General features: G+C 41.7%; 1 protein-coding gene across 1 annotated transcript in view; it reads left to right on the forward strand.

Annotated features, from left to right (window-relative positions):
* The first annotated feature begins 260 nt into the window (after nt 1-260).
* LOC128743661 (uncharacterized) overlaps nt 261-21,227 on the forward strand; it is an 88,653-nt gene continuing 67,686 nt past the window's right edge. The window contains exons 1-4 of the mRNA XM_053840280.1: nt 261-330; nt 1,695-2,011; nt 2,396-2,568; nt 14,066-14,128. Of these exons, the coding sequence (XP_053696255.1) occupies nt 261-330; nt 1,695-2,011; nt 2,396-2,568; nt 14,066-14,128 (623 nt within the window). The remainder of the gene's footprint in view (nt 331-1,694; nt 2,012-2,395; nt 2,569-14,065; nt 14,129-21,227) is intronic.

Below are 21,227 nucleotides of genomic sequence, written 5' to 3' on the forward strand. Positions count from 1 at the left end.
TGCTCTATACTATCCGACAATAGCAAGTGCATCATCGTAACCGCAAACAGGCAGAGTGCTGCGGAGTGCATCGTATATATCCTTTCTGATCCTGCTTGCCGGGAGTAAGTGAGTGAGTGTTATAAAGCGTGGTCTCGAGAGCTGGGAACAACAGCATCCGTGTGAGGGCGAGCATCTTTACCACCGGGTGAAATCCTGGCCTCCGGTATCTGGCTGAGGACCGTTGAAGACGAGTGCGTGCGAAGTGGCCGGAAAGCGGAATGCCTGGCGGAGGTGTTGTGTTTCTCGTTTGTGTGCCGACGGCAAATCATGAACGGGCTCTAATTAACGGTAAGGAATAGTGTGATGTTTAATTTGCTCTTTAATTGAATGGCAGCGGGCTGTGGGAAACGATTTGACGCTTGCCATGGGGGGCGCAGTGCTCGGTAGAGATGGTCGGGTAGCGGAAAATTTGCCCGAAACCCGCACCCGTACCCGTACCCGCCGGGTTCGGGTCGGGTTCGGGTATTGAAAAAAAATAATTTGCGGGTTCGGGTCGGGTACGGGTTCTTAATTTTTGTTTTTGAAACCGGGTACGGGTCGGGTCGGGTATCTCTATTGACCTTTTTAACACTAAAGATGGTCGGGTACCCGGGCCCGTCCCGTACCCGTCGGGTTGCGGTCGGGTTCGGGTATCAAAAATAATAAACCTGCGGGTTCGGGTCGGGTACGGGTTTTTCATTTTTTTCTTGATCGGGTACGGGTCGGGTTCGGGTATTCAAATTTTCATACCCGACCATCTCTAGTGCTCGGTACTGAAGTTGATGAACTCCGGATGACGAATAGCCAGCAGTTTATTATATGCTACGCATCAAATGAAATATTTCGAAAATACCATCCAAGTGGTTTCTTTATTAGAGCTATCAATCATTGGTCACAGCTCGAGCTACTTCACCATTGAATGGTAGCGTGCGATTGCCGAGAACAGATTCATGTCTATCCGCAGGTAATTTGTTTCAACGGAAATTAATATTCTGAATTTAGTTTGAAACTCAGACTAAATTTTTTGAAAATCAGTTTGTTAAAAACGATCAAGCCTAAGAACATTCAAGCTACATATTTTATGTTGAGGCTTTTGTTGAAGCTTCACTCTACGATGTTACCAATAATTTTGTTTAAAATTGTGTCATTAATTTCATTTCATTTCATGCTAAGTTAGACGGTTACGCCATCTAAGTATCAATTTTAAATTTTATCTTCTAGAATGAACTCCAGCTTATTTTAATCATCTATTCAGTACACTCGCCCACGCTAAAACGTTATCCAGCAAACATCAAACACGTGCAAAACGTGGAGCAGACATTAGTGTAAATTCAAAGGTAGTGTACCTACCTGAAGTGAAAATTTATTTGAGGAAATGCAAAAACTTCGGTCAGAACTTTCGGTAAACTCGATTTCAACAGATTGGATAATTGCATCTGAATTATTCATTGCAGTACACCGCTGCTGCTAGTTCAAAGGCCAATCGCGGTAAAAAAGATTCAACTTTTTTCCGTTTCCACTTACTATATTTATGAGCAGTTTCTAAAGTTAGTTCACTGCATCCGAAAGGCCGCTGCCAGTCGGTTAGTTCTGGTTTGATTTTACCGATTTACCACTGCGTCCGATAATAACGTAGAGCGTTTTTTTCCTTTCTTCTATCCTATCATCGACAGGATTGGACTTTGGAAACAACCAGCAAAGTGCACTTGGGCCGACGTCGCCGCCAATCAACACCGCCGTCGAACGGAACTTGAACATAAACGTACCGGAAAATGCCGTTCAGCCGAACGTCGGTGAAGCGAACGACTTTGCAAATGCAATTTTGCGACTCGAGGTTGAACTGCGAGATAAGCATGCGCCACCGAACAATCGACGGGCGGGAAAACCTCGACCAGGACACCCACCACCGCCGGCACCCGTTAGCGCCAATCCATTTACGGGCGGCGGCTTCAAACAGCGTAACGATAATTGCCTTGTGCCGATGGAACAGGTGAGAATCGTTGATTATTGCGCCCAGTGGTGGTAGTTTCCGAGGCTTCACAGTGGCAATGAGATTGACAATGTAATAGCTATTGTGGGAAATCGGTAGGCTTTACTGATGGGGTTCAAATTTTGCGAATGTTAGAGTTCGATAGGAACTCGCTAGCTTCGGTGGTAATTGAAACGAACTCGTTGTCCTTAATGTTATGGTCGATACATGATTCAATTTGGCTTACAATCGATTATTCGACTTTTCAAATCATCACACCTCGAATCGAATCCAGGATAAGTAAATTATCAACCACTTGTGGCTGAGCTCGGCGTGGCTGCACTCGCTGGCATCCATTCATTCGTTCATTCGTTCACGGTACGCATTTTCTCTTCTCTCCGCCAGGTACTCGATGAGCTGCTGAAAAAGCTCGAGATTGAGCACGTACTGTGGCATCCGGATCGGGCCGGTCACTATTATCAGGTGCTATTCCCACTGGCCGCCGGTGATCCATGCGAAACGACCCTGCACTGTCTGACCGAGTTGGGCATCGGCAAGCGAGCGAACTCGAGTGTGAGGTAAGCATTCTCGATAACTCTCGGAGGCGGAAATTATGACTAGCATTCAAAGGGTCATTAGCACCGTTTGGGGATATTTTTCGGCATTGAAATATATTTTTCTGGAAATAACTGATAGTAACTGAAATAACTGACTACTACAAGACTGGAGAATGGTATCGGTCAATGAGGAAACTTTTAGCAGAATTGTAAATTGAAATTGAATTTAAGCATTAGGTTTGTCAATGAAACTATCGCGGTACCTAAATCGTTTTCAGTTGGCACGATTAAACAATTTTATATTTTCTTTACTTTATAATTTATTTATGTGTTTATATTCATATGTGGGGGGCTCTGTAGCTGCAAGGTTACCGAGTCTGCTTTGACAAGCGAATGGTCATGGGTTCGAATCTTAGTAGAATCAGGCCATTCGATGTCAAAGTGACTTTAGCATGGGTTTATTCTCAGGCCCCTTATCATTCTTCCTTCATGCTTAATTCTATATTATCCCGATATGGCCTATTGACAGTGTATAAATGACAGTATGTCGCTACGTTGATAAGGGGGGTTGTGCAGTCTCCTTTTGACCAGCGCCTCTATGGTTCAAAGGTACAAGTACTAGCGAGTCACATGCGCTGGTGGTGTTGTGGGTTCGAATCTGGTTATAATCTCAGATTATAGCTTGGTTCGACCCATGCACCTTCCAGCATTGGACAAAAGATAGGAGTCACAACGACAACTTGTTAAGCGTAGCTACCAATAACCCCCCTCCCCCTCACCTTTCCACTCTTTTCCCTCCATTTCAAAAACTTTCCATTACTTTCCCCTACCCTTCATCAATTGTAGAACCAACGTTTCAAAAAATATATTAATATATGTTTGACCGCATTCCAAGGTCAAGACTAAAAACACGAGGTTTAGTCTACCCAGATCATGTTGATGAACTATGGATAGAGAGTATTTGCTTCGAAGTGCTCGAAAAAAATTACAGCTCTGCATGAAGTCGAGTATAAAAGTGGTAGTTTTATTTTATCTGTCAGCCTATGGACATGACTACTGAACTGCTGACAGTGTTTGTTTTTCTTAGTTTTATACCCTTCAAAATAGTTCATTCATGAATTGTCGTGCTGAATGATTAGTCGGGCAATACGTATGTCAATTTTCTTGTTCTTAGCTGATATTTCAGATCTCAATGTTTATAGTTTTAAACTGCCTACTTTTAAAAATCAACCAAAACCTGAAGACCTGGCTAAGGGAAATCAATTAAAACTTCGGAGCAATGTTTATGTTCATTGTAATTTCGTTTGTTGTTGTCGGCAGTTCAAAATAAATGATTGATTCATATTTGATTTTATTCACTATTGTCGAGAATGAATGAATTTAGAGAACAACACGAACATGAACGCAAGTGATGAACTTGAATCGTTAGTTTCAAGCTGGAAATGCTGGTTTCAGCAGTATGGTGCATCAATTTAAGCGTGTTGCATAAATTGAATATGAGATTTCTAAGCACTGATGAAAATATGACATGATTCTTGATGAAAATAGTATAATACCGACACATGTCGGAAAATAGTGAAATCTCTTTTTTTTGTAAAAAGCTGACATTATGATCGGTAATCGAAGTTCAGGTCGTTTGTCATATTTCCTTAAGAAAAGTCGACTACGCTGCAAACCACAGAACCACAATTGAACATTAGGCAAGTCATAATTGCACAATTATATTTTCTTCGACAATCTTCGCAGTCCGATCTCGTCGATAACGAGAGCAGACAATAACCATCCATCAAATGCGTTTTGATGCAAGATGTGCTACGAATGTCTTCTCGTACCAAATACGAATCATTCGTAATAACAACATGTTCGGTAGAAAATGAACCTACGAACATTTTTTAATGGTATGAATATTTTTTATCAGCTACGAATGTAGCTTGATGAATATTTTTTCTAAAAAATACGAAATTACGTTCTCAGTACTCAGTGTATATGAAAAACTACAAGGTATACAGCCCTAAGGGTGGACGTAGGACTATATCCGCCGAAAGGGTGACGTAGGACTATATCAGATCAATAGATCAAAGACTAATTTAAACTGCATTTCTGGCATATATATGTTTATAAGCATCTGTGAGGGCCATTTTTTAAGTGAATGTTTAAAAGAGAAGAGCGAAATATTCAGATTCAATTCTTCATTGAATGCAATGGTGGCTTTGAAAATATGTTGAGGGGGGGTTCATAAGTACAACGCCTTCAACCATTGAGACATAGAGATTTCTTTTAAAAATTATTTGTGTGCATCATTAAGGTTGAAATAGTAATGAATGACTAAACTTTTTGGAGCGTCTTAGTAGAATACGAAACCTGGAAATTAAATAAAAAGACAACTTATCCAATTTAATTCTACTATGTATATTTTATTCTTGACAGATACGTATTTCGCCTACGACTTGCAGGCTTCCTAAGTGTCAGTTTTCGAAGTTCAAAATTTGGTTCCATTTGCTTGATTAGTTCTAAAGTTATGAGGAAATTTGTATTTCATTTGTATGGGAGCCCCCGTCTTAGAAGGGAAAGGGATCTCAGTACACCAGAGAAAAAAATCCGGCCTTCTGAAACCCCCACATGCCAAATTTGGTTCCATTTGTTTGATTAGTTCCCGAGTTTGTGTTCCTTTTGGATAGGAGCCCTGCCATCTCTCACGCCCTCCTTAAAATTGCTCTTTTATCCCCCAAAAAATTGCTGTTCATTTTATCTATCCAACGACATATAAATTGTTCAGTTTCGTTCAGTAGTTTAGTAGTTATTAGCATTTGAAATCTTTCATTCAAACGTTACACTTCTATTTTCGTTTTCACAACGTGCTACCCAATCCCAGTATAGTAAACAAAGACGTAGTCCTACGTCAATACGGAATTACATTCTCAGTACTCAGTGTATATGAAAAAGAACGATGAAGTTACAATTATTGAGATCAAGTTTTACTCATTAAGAGAAAAATGTAAATTTAGTTTTCAAATCGAGTTAAGAAAATATTTGGCAACACTACTGCTAAGAAATAATGTCTTTTGAATTGATTGGGCAATTCCCTTTCAAAATATGAACACAGTGTTTTTCTAAACCTTATATTTTCGGACATATAAGCAAAGGAAAATAGGATGGTTTGATAAAAACTCTTTTAAAAAAATCAGAAGGGTTATGCACAAGACATGACTGTATAAGTAACGTAGGACTACGTGAGTCTCTTTGTAGTGATAGTAGATCACTTTGACTCAATTTTGATGCATTTGACAGTACCGTCTCAGCCGAGCAAAATTTGACAATGTAATATATGTGACATAATGAACCAAAATTGAGTCAAATTGATCGAACCATCTCTGCACATAATAATACGATTCTTCATGTATACATTCTATATACGTTGTATGTAACAATTTATCAAAGTAGTAACATTGTATACGTTCAATCCTCAATAGACTTCAGAGTTATTGCTATGAGCATTTAGAAACAATTTAGCAAAATCAAGAACAACACAAATTAAAGCTTTCCTGTTACCTTACAGAAATTGAAGATTGTTTTCATTAGCAATCGTTCCCCCACGTTGAAAGTATTTTACCAATTCTACCCCATTTTATCAGCAGCGTACCTTTTCACCACCATGCCTCCCAGTTGGCTTCGAGGTATAACGCTGGCCTAATAAGCCAGTCGTCGTATGTTCGAATCTCGACTGGAAGAGGCTGTTAGAGTCAATAGGATCGTAGCAATTGGCCCTGCAATTGTCCTGTACTCTAACAGCTGGCTGCGAAGTCTGTCGTATAAAAACAGAAGGTCAAGTTTCGATAACGGAATGTAGCTCCTAGGCTTTGCTCTGCTTTACCTTTTCTCCACACTTTCAATGAAACGGAAAACATGCGCATCCACACAGAATTATGTTATAACTGAACACTGTACTGTAGCGCACTTTTCCATCCCAGATATCAAGTCCGTCTAGGTTGATTCAACCAGATTCAATTGAGACAAGGAACTTATGTTGTTTTTTATGGCACACTTTCCTAACACAGACATCAAATTAATCTAGGTTATTGGGGTGGATCGATTGGCGCAAAAATATAGAAAATTGATCGGGTAACCGCTAAGCTATTAACGCTTGAAATTTTTCATTTTTTTGTGACGCTCGAGTTTTTCGATTTTTTGGAATAACCCCCTATCCTAAACCTTGCCGTAAGACGTTTCTGACTGTGCCAGATATGTGTATCGACAGAGACAATAGCCTCCAGCATTCACCCAGCATAGGAAGCTCATTTACTTAGTTGTTTATACATTACGTTATATACATTTGGGGCTCACTAGTGACCATTGCGTCAGCGCAATTTTTGAAGTTATAAATTTATAAATTGTCATCCATTTAAAATGCACTACTTATCTTTATACGCAGTTGGGCACTTGTCTCACTGCCAGTGCCAGCAGTCGATACTACCGAGCATGCCGGGAAAGCCTCTCTTTTCACTCTCTTGCATGAGTCGCTCGATATCTGCAGCGTTTGCTGACCGTAAATAATGATCTCCAAACACTGCGTTTAGTGAGGAACAGAACTCTTTCAGGCACCGCATTGCCGTTGAATCCCCTATTTTTAAGCACTCGTCAACGGAGTCTGAAGAGGTCCCGTAAGCCAGCATCCGCACCGCTGTGCAAACTTTCTGGTCGGTCGAGAGTCTGCGCTTTCCGACGGCAGTGACTTTTTGCTTGAATAGGTCGTGGTTCTTTAAGCCATCGGAAATGCGCCAGAACATCTCCTTCGTCATGCGGAACCTTCTTGAAAACATCCTGTATCCTTCTTGAAACATTGTATCTCGGATTATTGTCTATTATCTATCACTAATAGGAACCTTTCGGCTTCAACGAAATCGCGGTGGATATGCGACCTCATCCGGTGTCCGACATAGAGAGCGCTCTCTATAATTGAAATTTTTACAGTATGCGTTCCCAATGACCTCACACTCAAAAAAGTATGAAGGTCTGTGCCTAGGGGCACGATAAAGCTTGACAGTTTGCAAATGTTTGTCACGCAAATTTTCATATTACTTGATTACAATAAATGCTCTAAAATATTCCTATGAATTTGATACAAGAAGATAAGTTTAAATTTTCTAAATACCCGTGCTCTGTATATCAGTTTTATCCATTTCTTAAAGTATGTAATTCCGCTAAGAGCTTCATCAGGCCACACTTCTTCTGGTGATTGACGATGAAATGGTTGAACGCAAAAAATTCTAATTTTGTCGTAGGACTACGTCTTATGGCAAGGTCTGGGAAATAGTGTCATTCCAAAAAATCAAAAAATGCAAGCGTCACGAAAAATGAAAGATTTTGAGCGCATAGCTTAGCGGTTTCCAGATCGATTTCAAATATTTTTGCGTCAATCGATCGAAAGATTTCTATGCATCCACACCAGTAATGAAACCTATTGATTCCAAAGTACGTTCTATTTAAAAATTGAAAATAATGAAGCATTGTCCAATTTGAAATCCCCGCTTCGTGATTGGGTGGGAGATTTTTTACGATGATCTAAACCTATACCAACTTGATATCTGTGCTAGGGAAGTAAGCCAAAACAAGTGACAAAGTTTCTTTGTCTCAACAAGATTTCTTAACACCGCGATTAAACCTAGACCATTTTGATGTGCTTGCTTGGGAAATAAGCTAGCGAGAGTGACAAAGTCCGTTCGTGCCAACAAATTTCGTTCGAACGTGATTAAACCTAGTCCAACTAGATGTCTGTGTTAGGGAAGTGTGCCAGAAAAAATGACTAAAGTCCATTTTCTCAACAGATTGCAAGAGCATTGGCGTGGGCCAAATCGTCCAAAAAAAGCTGAAATCTGAAATGAACCTCTTTGATTTGGATGAAACTTCACAAATGCGTTTGATGGGAGGAAATATGCACCTTGCACAGGTTTTGGCGGCATTTTGGTTCAAGACTCATTTTTAAAAAGGGCGTATTTATTTTCATGTGTATTATGTTTGAAAGATTGTATCTCGAAAACTGTTGATTTTACAAAAAAATATGTCTAAGCAAAAGTTGTAGAAAATTGATTTCTGAACATGAAAAATAGGTAAAAATGTAATGAACGGTTGGTAAACGGCCGGATAATGCGGAATATAGACCCCATAGTGATCGTTAGCCTCTTATCCAGTAACTCCGATCCCGACCTCCTCGTGGTACCAGCCGGAATACGAGCAACCTTAGCGGCGATCGGGTAACCAACCCCGGTGGAAACTAAGGTCGTATACTAACCGGGAAGGAGGTAGTGAGTCTCGGCACTATAAGATGGCAGCCCCATCACGAGACTCGGTAGTGTTGCCCCAGTACGGCTACACACCTAAACAACACAAACTAACAACATTCAAGCATATTCGGAGCGGAATATTCGGCATCGACCTAGGCGACGGAATAAGGACGACGAATGGAGACTTGGGACTTGGAACTGCAGATCGCTAAATTTCGCAGGTTGCGAGCGGGTGCTGATTGAACAGCTGGAACCCCGCAAACTCGGCATCGTAGCTCTGCAGGAAATCTGTCGCAAAGGAGAGAAGGTATGGAAGATACGTGGCGGAAAGGCCCAGTTTTACCAGAGCGGTGGCGCTACCAACGAACTGGGAACGGGCTTTGTAGTGCTGGGCGGAATGCAGGATCGCGTGATAGATTGGAAGGCGATCAACGAGAGAATGTGTGTATTGAGGATAAAGGGTCGTTTCTTCAATTATAGCATCATTAACGTGCACTGCCCGCACGAAGGTAGACCCGACGATGAGAAAGAAGCGTTCTACGCGAGGCTGGAGGCAACGTACGACAGCTGCTCGTCACGGGACATCAAGATCGTCATCGGGGATATGAACGCCCAGGTCGGTAGGGAAGAAATGTATAGACCGGTGGTAGGACCCCATAGCCTGCACACCGACACAAACGATAACGGCCAACGATGTATAAACTTCGCAGCTTCCCGAGGCCTGGTGATCCGAAGCACCTTTTTCCCGCACAAGGATATCAACAAAGCCACCTGGAGATCACCTGACCAACGTACAATGAACCAAATTGACCACGTTCTCATAGAGGGCCGGTTCTTCTCTAACATCACGAACGTACGCTCCCGTCGGGGTGCGGATATCGATTCTGACCATTACCTAGTAGCAGTACATGTGCGCTCAAAGCTGTCCACCGTATACCGGACACGTCAAAGCCGCCCTCCTCGGCTGAACATCAGGCAGCTAGATAACCCACAAGCTGCCGAGAACTACGCGCGAGTACTGAATAAGGCACTGCCTTCTTCCGAGGAGTTAGGCGCTTCAAACCTCGAAGACGGTTGGGGCAGAATACGCTCGGCCATCGGAGAGCACTAGGCACTAGGTATTGAGCCTCGGAGTACACAAAATGATTGGTTTGATGGGGAATGCCAACAAGCGGTGGAGGAGAAAAAAAATGCTTGGAAAAATTATCTAAGTATTGCCACTAGAGAGAACCTGGCCAAGTACCGACGAGCTAGGAACAAGTTGACCACGATCCTGAGGAGAAAAAAGCGCCAAAAGGAGGACAGAGATCGTGAAGAATTGGAGCAACTATTCCGAGCTAATGACACGCGCAAGTTTTATGAGAAGGTGAACCAAACTCGGAAGGGCTACACACCTAAACCTGACATGTGTAGGGACGAGGGAGGGAATCTAATTACAAATGAGCGCGAGGTGGTCGACAGGTGGAAGCAGTTCTTCGATGAACACCTCAATGGCGAAGTCGCAGAAGGAGGCGGAACGGAAATTAACCTAGGAGCGCCCATGGAAGATAGTGATGTCCTAGCACCTGATCTCCAAGAAGTCAAACGAGAAATCAGGTTGCTGAAGACCAATAAAGCCGCTGGGAAGGACCGCCTACCGGCAGAGCTTTATAAACATGGCGGGGAAACGCTAGCAAAGGCTCTACACTGGGTTATTTCGAGGATTTGGGAGGGGGAAAAGCTACCGGAGGAATGGATGGAAGGAGTGGTTTGTCCCATCTACAAAAAGGGTGATCGGCTAGACTGCTGCAACTATCGCGGTATTACGCTGATAAATGCCGCCTACAAGGTACTCTCCCAGATCCTGTTACGCCGGCTGTCACCGATAGCACAAGGTTTCGTAGGGAATTATCAGGCGGGTTTCATGGGGGCTCGCGCAACTACGGACCAAATTTCTACTATCCGACAGATCTTGCAGAAATGTCGGGAGTACAACGTGCCCACGCATCACATCTTTATTGATTTCAAAGCAGCATACGATACAGTCGATCGAGACAAGCTATGGCAGATAATGCACGAATACGGTTTTCCGGACAAACTGACGCGACTGATCAGAGCTACATTGGATCGAGTGATGTGTTTCGTACGCATCTCTGGGACACTCTCGAGTCCCTTCGAGACGCGACGAGGGTTGAGACAAGGTGACGGTCTATCCTGCATGCTGTTCAACATCGCTCTTGAGGGGGTGATCCGACGAGCGGGCATCGAAACGAGAGGCACGATTTTTACCAAGAGTAGCCAACTTCTAGGCTTTGCAGATGACTTCGATATCATTGCCAGGAACTTTGCGACGGCGGAGGCAATCTACGCCAGACTGAAAGCGGAGTCTAGGAGAATTGGGCTAAAAATAAATGCGTCGAAGACCAAATACATGAAAGGAAGAGGCTCAAAGGAAACAAATGTGCGCCTCCCACGGACGGTAACCGTTGACGGCGACGAACTAGAAGTGGTAGAAGAGTTGGTGTATTTGGGATCGCTGGTGACCGCGGACAACAACACTAGTAAGGAGATCCAGCGGCGCATCCAAGCGGGAAATCGGGCCTACTTTGCCCTTCGTAAAACGCTACGATCAGGAAGCATACGCCGCCGCACGAAGCTAACAATGTACAAAACCATTATTAGACCGGTAGTTCTTTATGGACTTGAAGCCGTGACGCTGCTTACGGAGGACATATGCGCCCTTGCCGTGTTTGAGCGGAAAGTGCTGCGGACGATACTTGGCGGAGTACAAACTGAAAGCGGAGAGTGGCGGAGGCGTATGAATCACGAGCTACAGGCACTGCTTGGGGAGACTCCCATCGTACATCTAGCGAAAGTTAGCAGGCTACGGTGGGCCGGACACGTCGTAAGGATGCCGGACGACTGTGCGACGAAAATAGTCCTCTTCAACAACCCCACCGGCACCAGGAACAGGGGGGCCCAACGTGCACGATGGCTCGACCAGGTCGAGAGCGATTTGCGACTTCTGAGACGACTAAGAAATTGGCGACGAGTGGCCCAAGACCGAGTTGAATGGAGACGAGTGCTTGAAACAGCACGAGCCACCCCGGCTCTATGCTGCTGAAGAAGAAGAGAAAGTAATGAACGGTTGACTCATTTTACGTCATCCACATCGTTTGCGAGACTACGAATTTTCAACAACGTATTCTTCTTGTGTACATTCTCAGCAACTGAAAATTTAAAGGTGGCAACATAGTATTCCTGTTCTGGTATTGGTCTGGTAGATTTCATCATTCATCACGATGCAGAACAATTTTGTGAACAGCAGGCTTCCGCGAGTTTTGGCCACCGTGTTCTGTTTGTCACTCCAGTTCGGTGCCATCCGAACTTTGTACGTGTGCAGTCCACAACGTGTCATTGTTTGTTGTCCAAAATAAACCGAAAATTTAGCCTGTTTTGCCCACATCCGGAATCGAAATATTGGGTTGTGCTTGAATGCGCAACTACCTTGCTGGCATTCGTCGGGTCTGTGGTACCACGTTTCTTACCACTGTCATCATTTTGTTTGGTAGTCTGATACTTCTTGAACGTCTAATTACTTGGGATACGGTTGAATGTTCGATTCTGGGCTGTTTACTGCTCCGTCGATGAGAAGCGATTTTTTTTTTCAAAGAAAGTTCCCAAAGTTTTTTGCGTTTCTCTTGTTCCAAAGATATCACTGTAATCTCTTAATCTGTTTTGGTAAAACTCTACCGATATAAACAACATATTTTCAACTATTTTTAGTCAAAATTTCTGTTATGTTTAGTACCGCGGCAAAAAGTAACTAACTAATCAGTGAGTCCAGTTTTTTCGAATTCAGTTTTCAAAATACCACAACTCAAAAGCGAAAGGTTGAATCAATAAGGTGTATTCGGATAAATTGTAGGAAATTAAAAGTAGTTATTAGAAATTTTATAGAAACAGTGGAGCAACTGGAGTAACATATGAAAAAGACGTGTTTTACATAAAAAATTAAAATAAATCCTGCTTTTTCTCTGAGTATCTCGAAAACGACTGCATTTACAAAAATATTTATTATGACCAATTTTATTGTAAATTACATAAAGAATTGTTATTTGTATTACAAATTCATATATTACTTGAAAAATCCCAAGTTGGAAAAAAATAATGAAAGTCGTTGTTCTACGAAGTCCGTCCATGAAAGTTGCTCCATCTCAGGATAACTTTTAAAAGCTTGCAAATTGCTTCTGTTTTCCAAAAAAAAAAAAATTAAAAATTTTCAAAAATGGTATATTTTTGATATCTTGATTTTAAGTTTTATTTTCAAATTTTTGAAAAATTAGTAGAATATTTTTTTAGTGTTTTTTTTTCATGTTCAGACATCAATTTTCTACCACTTTTGCTTAGACATAATTTTTGTAAAAACGACAGTTTTTAAGATACAATCTTTCAAACACAATACACATGAAAATAAATACGCCCTTTTTAAAAATGAGTCTTGAATCAAAATGGCGCCAAAACCTGTGGAATGTGCATATTTTCTCCTATCAAAAACGTTTGTAAAGTTTCACCTAAATAAGAAAGATTCAAATTTTGTCATTTACCTATTTCACGTGGAACTGCTCTAATACTTGCAGTACATTCCACTTTGCAGGATAGGTTCAGTTTACCCAATTTAACACAAATTAACCGTGTAACTAATTAGAACAATCGACTCGATTTGGTCTCGTTAATGACGCAGCTGTATGTGAAGTTTTTGAAGTTCATAGTTTAGATTTACGCAGAACTGATTTTGAGTCACCGAGCGTTGCCATTTCTCAAATTGACTGACAAGTTCTAGATTCTTCGCCACCTGTTCACGTCCAATTTTATGTACAAATTTGTATGTAGTACAAATAAGTAAAAAAACGCGACATCATTACAGTCAAACATTGAGTTCTTTATATAGTGTGGGTACCTTTCGTCTTACGAGGCGAAGTCTTATATGGCTCTTTTGTCATAAGCCTGTTGAATAACTAGTTTTATGCCAAACCTTTAAGATGATCCAAATTTTGACTAAAACTGACATCGGTACTTAGGGAATGTTCTAAGGAAATCTAAGTTTTCAACAATTCTTGTGGTCTTATTGTCTTAGTATATTCTAGTCACTGCAATTTCAATTTAGATTGATATTTGATTAATGTTGTGCTCTCTGCACTATCTGCCTGCCGAATTGCGTAGTTTTTAATATTTTGTGATTTTTCTTTTTGCTATTCCAGTGTTTTGCCGTGTAGCGTTTGCTATGATGGTTCCGCTGCAGATTCAAATGAGGACGATTACGGGTAAGAATTTTATTAAGTTATCACTCTGTTTTAGTATATATGAAAAATGCATGGCTTTGCACCACATTTTCCCAAATATTAAATTAATATTTTTCAATTATATTTACCACCTCAGAAAGGAAAGTTAAGTACCATGATGTGAAACTCTATGCTTCGGAATTTGTAGCTCGAGCACATTCCTTACAATTGTGTGGAAGGATTGTGCTTCAATGCTAGCTGAAAATCAACAGCTCTCAAATTTACAGCTCTTAAATCTGAATCATACGTTGTTTTACGACACTTAGCATTAAAGTGTAATCATCCCAAAAAGGGGTCTCTTTTTAAGCGTTTCTCGTCCAACGGGTCCAAAATATCCGACGTTTCCATCAACACTGAGCATTATTAGCCACGAATGAATCTTTTTGGTATAACAAACTCACAGGCACGTAAACTTTGCCCAGCAAGCACTAAGTACGTGGGCGACTGCAAGTCATATCTCTGATGTAACGTTTCTTTCCGGTTGCGCTACAATGTGACTTCTGCTACGACTCAATGTCACATATTTCCCGAGATACATTCTGCTGGAGTTAATGAGATTCATGCTCATTATTCCGTTTGCATACAAAAGCTAACGAGGCTGTGCTTCTGTATGTATGTATGTTTTGTTGTTGTTTGCTGGCATGCCCACTGAGCAAACAGAAGTGTACCTCTGCAGACAGGACACACTCGCCGTTGCAGTGCTGTTTCGAACCATATTTGAAATTAAAAATATGTTATTGTGGTGTGCCTGACAGACATATCAGTACTAGATAGATGCACTTACTAGCGCGGCGGGGACCTCATTACTGTCAGCGGCATAATATTTTCAGGATTCTTTATCACATTCACCGCGAAACAAAAGCCAATGCAATGTCTGTGATCGTGAACCGCTGCTGCTGCATCATGCGCGCGAGGAAGGAGGACTGTAGTAAGCGGAAAAAAGTGGAATATAAGCTCTATTATAATAATAATACGCTCAACTCACATTAAGACACAGAGCGTTGCAACTCGACCCCAAGCGCAAGGTCATTCTACAAATAGACTGTTGACTTTTTACTCACCTGCTCCCGTGTGATGCAGCTCTGAATTTAACCCCAAGCCCAAGGTTGCTGATGGAAGTTGCTATTTGTCTCATTCTAACGAGCTACAGAGAACTCGGGCAAGTTGATAGGTTTATTGCACGGAAAGCTATGGCACCTATTTGATTTATTTGACTGGATTTATATACTTGATTTATATATTAGTCTGAAATACTTAGTAGGTCCAACAAACAGAGACCAGATTGTTATTGGGTGAAAAGGTCAAGACAGATGAAAACGTCAACAAATCAGTAGTTTCGTCTATTTTGATATTAATTTTATTCTGATCTGACCACTGCTGGAACAGAATCAAACATAAAACTTATACTCCGACGTGTCTACAATTTTGTAGATTCTTTAATAATATATCTTCAATATATTATTAGGTAAGTCAACTAGATTCAGTAATCGATTGCGTTAGTAATATGTCAACATAAATCTCACATATTTTTACCCATAAAACCGGAATAGTCGGAAATTGTCGTTAATGCTGTTTTGCTGAACGTGTACCGGATGCAGCAGATTGATGCACTACTAACATCGTTGGCTTGGTGACTTATTTGTGCCATCGGTTATTTCTGACTGGCTCTATCTATGTGGGTTAAGCTCAAAAGTAACGTTGATAGCGATTTGCAAATGCAAACATTCCTTTTGCTGTTGTACAAGTCGTTCAGAGAGGTTGTTGTTGTGGTTTATTTACAACATGTTCAGAGAGGTGAATTGGCCTAGCAGGTAATCTTATTTTTTTTTTTATTTATTTAACAATTGTCTAAGTACTAAACGTTAGTAGTATTCTAATTCCATGGCAATTTTAACGGGCCAAACTCGAATAAACATAAAATGTAAAAAAATAAAAATGCACGATTTGAGAACAATTCTCGACCGAAGGCCCAACGATTTTAACGCTAATAATTCATACAACTGAAGAGCAATATCTGAAAAGGGCATATACATATATGAATCGAAATAACCAAGTATTGAAAACCACTTATCTAGAGATTTCTAAATCCTGGCTCCTCTTGGTACTAGCCGGGATACGAGCATCTTTAGTAGAAATTGGGTATCCAATCCCACTGAAAACCAAGGTCGTATGCCGACAGAGTAGGAGGGTTCACTGGTCAGCTCAGCGTCGTTGGTCCTCCGGCGTGACAGCCAGTTGGTACTGCAGACTTTGCAATGAACGTGGAAGTAGGAAATTCGGACTGAAACAATCGGAATAGATCCACACGACGAAAACGAACTATGGATTGGAAAGTCGGGACATAGAACTGCTTCGAATATGCAGCTTGATTCGTACCCTGGTCGGTTCTTCAACACAAGCATCATCTACGTGCACTGTGTTCATCTTAGAAGCACTGATGACGATAAAAAGGAATTTTACGCGAAGTTGGAGCGTGAATACCGCCCGAATCGCAACATTAAAACTGCCTTCGGGGGTTTCAACGCTCTGCTCGGCCAAGAGGAGTAATAAAAACCGGTGATTGTACGGTTCAGCGCACACTCGCTGACCAACAAAATGGGCCTTGAACTTATCGATTTTAACACTTCTTCCGGCAGCAAACACAAATCTTCCGGAAGAAAGCGCTGCCTGGAAGGACAGGAGTATACGAAGTTGGAGCAACTGCATTGTTCTCAGGAAACGTGAAAGTTGAGCGCATTCCGCAAAGGCGTTATACCGCAAACCAAAATGTGTCGGGATAAGAGTGGCAGTATCTTGACGGATGATTGTGAGATAACCAAAAGATGGAAGCAGCACTTCGATGAACACCTGAACAGTGTTAATAAATTTATTGCAGCAAAAAACTTAGTGAGATTTCAAGCACACGCAATTTCAACGATGATTATAAGCGCCAAGCTGACACATGAATTATTTTCGCTATTAAACGCAATGTAGTTGTTGCAATGCAATGTGAACCAAATTCAGCTGTGAGCATTTCGCTTCCTTATTCTTTCACAGCTAGCAATTCACCAGAGAGCGAAAGAGTATCTACCATGAGAGAAAGCATCAGCAGCGAAAAATACCGCAAGTATTCATGAATTTAGGTGGCAAGCATAGTGGCGAAATATACATGTTTCTTTTCAGGGATTCGACAGTTTCTTAACCAGAAAGTGAAAACCCCAATAAGAAATTTGATAAACATGTAATTAAAATGTGTGTTTTAGTTTAACTTTGCCATTTATTTAGCGATTCATTCTCTCACGCTCAGAATGGCTATGCTGTTCAATGACGAATTTTTGTGTATGTGTGCATAGCTCCGAGCAGCAGTTGAAGCAAAGCAGAATATGATCAAGCGGGAAAAAATATGTGTGAGTTCTGTGCTTCTTGCTGTGGTAATAGCAAGAAGGATTAGTATGACACGATTCACAGTTGTTTTTGATTTTTGATGGGTTTTGAGATTTAGAATTTTTATCATTACTGCACCTAAATGCCAGCCTGGCAGAGAAAGCAACTTAAACGGTGCGACAAAAGTGCAAGGGGTGCCAGCCCGCTCTTGTCTACAAAGTATTGTCATAAATTATTTATCGCCGATTTTTAATTTTAAAGCTGCATATTATACCATCGACCGTAAAAAGTGAGGGAAAATCATGGACGAGAGTGGGTTCTCCAGGGAAGGTGATCAGATTGGTCAAATTTACGATGGATGATACACACAGCTGTCTGCAACTTTCCAGTTTCGTCAAGGTGATGGCAAATCATGCATGGCATGGCAAATCATCATCTCTCATCCCTGCTGTACACATTGCGCTACAGGGTGTTATAAGGGTTGGGGTACGGGGAGCACCGGCTACAATACCATTGCAACCCAGGAGTTTAGTATATCAAGAAAATTCACTTGAGTTAATTTGTCCGATAGAGTGATTTTTGCCAGGACTGGATGAGTGGACTGGAAAAGAGTGATGAAAAGATTGAGTTCAGCAGTTCAAGGCAGCTCTAGGGTCAACTAATACGATTACGCATAGATTCTAAACAACTTTGCGAAATGAATTGGCTTTTTCCAAAACAGAATGATTGAAGGGTAAATATTTGGTTAAGCCTTTCGATACCTCCCTGATAGAACGTTTCGTTTCAATATCCAGTAATTGACGGTAGATGGCGTGGGAGCGGAATACGCCAGAAAACTTGATCAACGAATCGCAGAGCAGCAGGTGGAAAGGGAAGAAGATATAAGTGGGCTGTGGAGGAGCCTCCATTAAAACAACTGCGGAGGAGGTGGTAAGCACGACGTGTGGAAGACATGACAACAGCTGGTTTGAAGCTAAATGCCAGATAGGAACAAATTAGAAGAACCAGACCAGGAGTCGCATGCTTAACGTTTGCATAGACTGAATGAAGTTTTTGGAGCGTCTTAGTAGAATACGAAACCTGGAAATTAAATAAAAAGAAAACTTATCCAATTTAATTCTACTATGTATATTTTATTCTTGACAGATACGTATTTCGCCTATGACTTGCAGGCTTCCTCAGTGTCTGTTTTCGAACTTCTGTTCGAGCGCAATCAATTCAATTCATATTTTACTCACCAGCTTTTGCGTCGGCAATTCATCGCGAGCGATCAGAATACGATCAGGATGGTGTTCGTTGACTTCGAAAAGGCGTTCGACCGACTCAATCACGAAAACATCTGGGGCGCACTTAGGCGTAGAGGAGTTCCAGATAAGCTAGTCCATCTCATCGAGGCTCAGTACGAGGCGTTCTCGTGCAAGGTTTTGCACGACGGCGTCTTGTCCGACCCCATAAGAGTTACTGCTGGCGTGAGACAGGGCTGCATTTTATCACCGCTTCTGTTTCTCATCGTTATGGATGAGATATTAGTTGGAGCAATTGACAGCAGACCAAATAAAGGATTGCCTTGGAATCCTCTAACGATAGAGCAGCTAAATGACCTCGACCTAGCCGACAACATTGTCTTGCTCGCACAATGCCGAAACGATATGCAGAGCAAGTTAGACGACCTCTCCGAGAGCTCCCAGGCAGCAGGTCTCACAGTCAATGTAGCGAAAACTAAGTCCATGGTAGTGAACACTGACAATTCCACCAACTTCACAGTAGCGGGACAACAAGTTGAGCAGATAGACGCCTTTCAATATCTTGGTAGCCAAACAACGCCCGATGGTGGTACCAAGCCTGATATAGCCACACGGATCAAGAAGGCCAGGGGTGCCTTTTCAGGTCTACGAAACAATTGGTGCTCAAACCAGATCACTCTACATACGAAAAATCCGAATCTTTAATTCAAACGTTAAATCCGTGCTGCTGTATGCCTGCGAAACGTGGCGCGTCTCAGCGGAGACAACGCAAAAACTGCAGGTATTCATTAACCGGTGCCTGCGATACATCATTCGTGCCTGGTGGCCTGATAACTGGAAATCCAATGAGGAACTCCATCGTCGGTGTCATCAACGGCCGATAGCCACAGAAATTCGTGAACGTAGGTGGAAGTGGATCGGACACACCTTGAGGAAAGGAGCGAACGAGGTTTGCAGAGAAGCACTCGACTGGAATCCACAAGGACAGCGTAGAAGAGGCAGACCCAGAGGTTCATGGCGACGGAGCTTAGCCAACGACATCCGGGCTGTAGACGAGAACCTGTCCTGGCGACAGGTAAAAGTCATGGCGGGTAACCGTCAGCAGTGGAGATCTCTGATTTCATCCCTTTGTTCCACCGGACCGGCGGACATGGACACATAAGTAAGTAAGTAAGATCAGGATACGATAGAGTTGCCAGTTGATAAAATTTAAATCGCTGACGAGCAGATGATGAGCCTTCATCGTGATGAGAATTTTGCAACATTGCTTCTAGGTTATGTTGTATTAAAATAAAATTGTTTATATACCTTTTTCCTAACATTCTTTTTCTTTTCCTTACCATAGAATCTCAAATTAGAGCGAGTTTGTGCATGATTCTTTCCAAGCTATGAAAAAATAGGGGTGAATGGGGCAAAATAGGCTACTTCCCGTTATTTCCGCGTGGTGAGCCCATCACCAATCGATTTCTCTTGATTTTTATATAAGAAAAGTCCTCTTAAAAACAGTGGCAACAAAAAGTTCAGTTTTTTCGGTCGGTTCTGCCCACTGTGCGCTGTCGTGACATTGGATGGACTGAAGCAAGGGCTGCAGTCTTTAACCTGCTATTCAACATTGCCTTGGAAGGTGCCATACAAAGAGCAAAATTGGAAAGGAACGGGATTATCATTATGAAATCTCACACGCTTCTTGGTTTTGCTGATGACGCCGATATCATCGAAATCAATAGTAGAGCAGTGGAGAAGGCCTTTAGGCCTTTTAAATGGAAAGCAGCGAGATTGGGACTTACTAGCACTAGATTGGGAACACTGAATTACTACATGGTTGATGGCATGGAATGTGGGAATACAAATGGTGTTGGTGCCGAAGTGGAACTAGATAGGGACCGATAAGTGGTGGAACAATTCATGTATATGTATATACCTTGGTACGTTCGAAACATGGGACAACAACATAAGCCGCGAAGTAAAATGAAGAATTACAGACGCGAACCGGATTTTCTACGGATTACGTAGCCAGCCATAGTTCGTAATTTGCAAATTCGAACAAAACTGGCGCTGTAGAGAATACTAATTCTCTATTCGGACATGAATTATAACCGTGAGCTGTATCAAGTATACAAATATGCTGATACAGGAAAGGTAGTACAATGTGGCAAGCTGCGGAGGGGTGGGAACGTGTCACCTTAAATGCTACTTAAAAACTACTTTGATAAAATATTCGGCTCCTTTACTGCTATTCCTTTCATATTGCTCACAATGCTCATTTGCTGCTGAATTACCGACAAGAAGAATTTAAATTCTATTTTGGATCCCAATTTACTGCAGTTAGGTAGTCAAAAAGCTAATAAACAGCAACTTGCAGTATAAAATGCCAGAAATGCTAGTAAGCGGCTGATTTACTGCTTATTGTAATGCTTATTGGTTACCTACCCAGTAAACCATTTGGTTTGTATATCTCGATTGCAACTGAGATA

This window comes from Sabethes cyaneus, chromosome 3, assembly GCF_943734655.1.
Source record: "Sabethes cyaneus chromosome 3, idSabCyanKW18_F2, whole genome shotgun sequence".
NCBI classification, from domain to species: Eukaryota; Metazoa; Arthropoda; class Insecta; order Diptera; family Culicidae; genus Sabethes; species Sabethes cyaneus.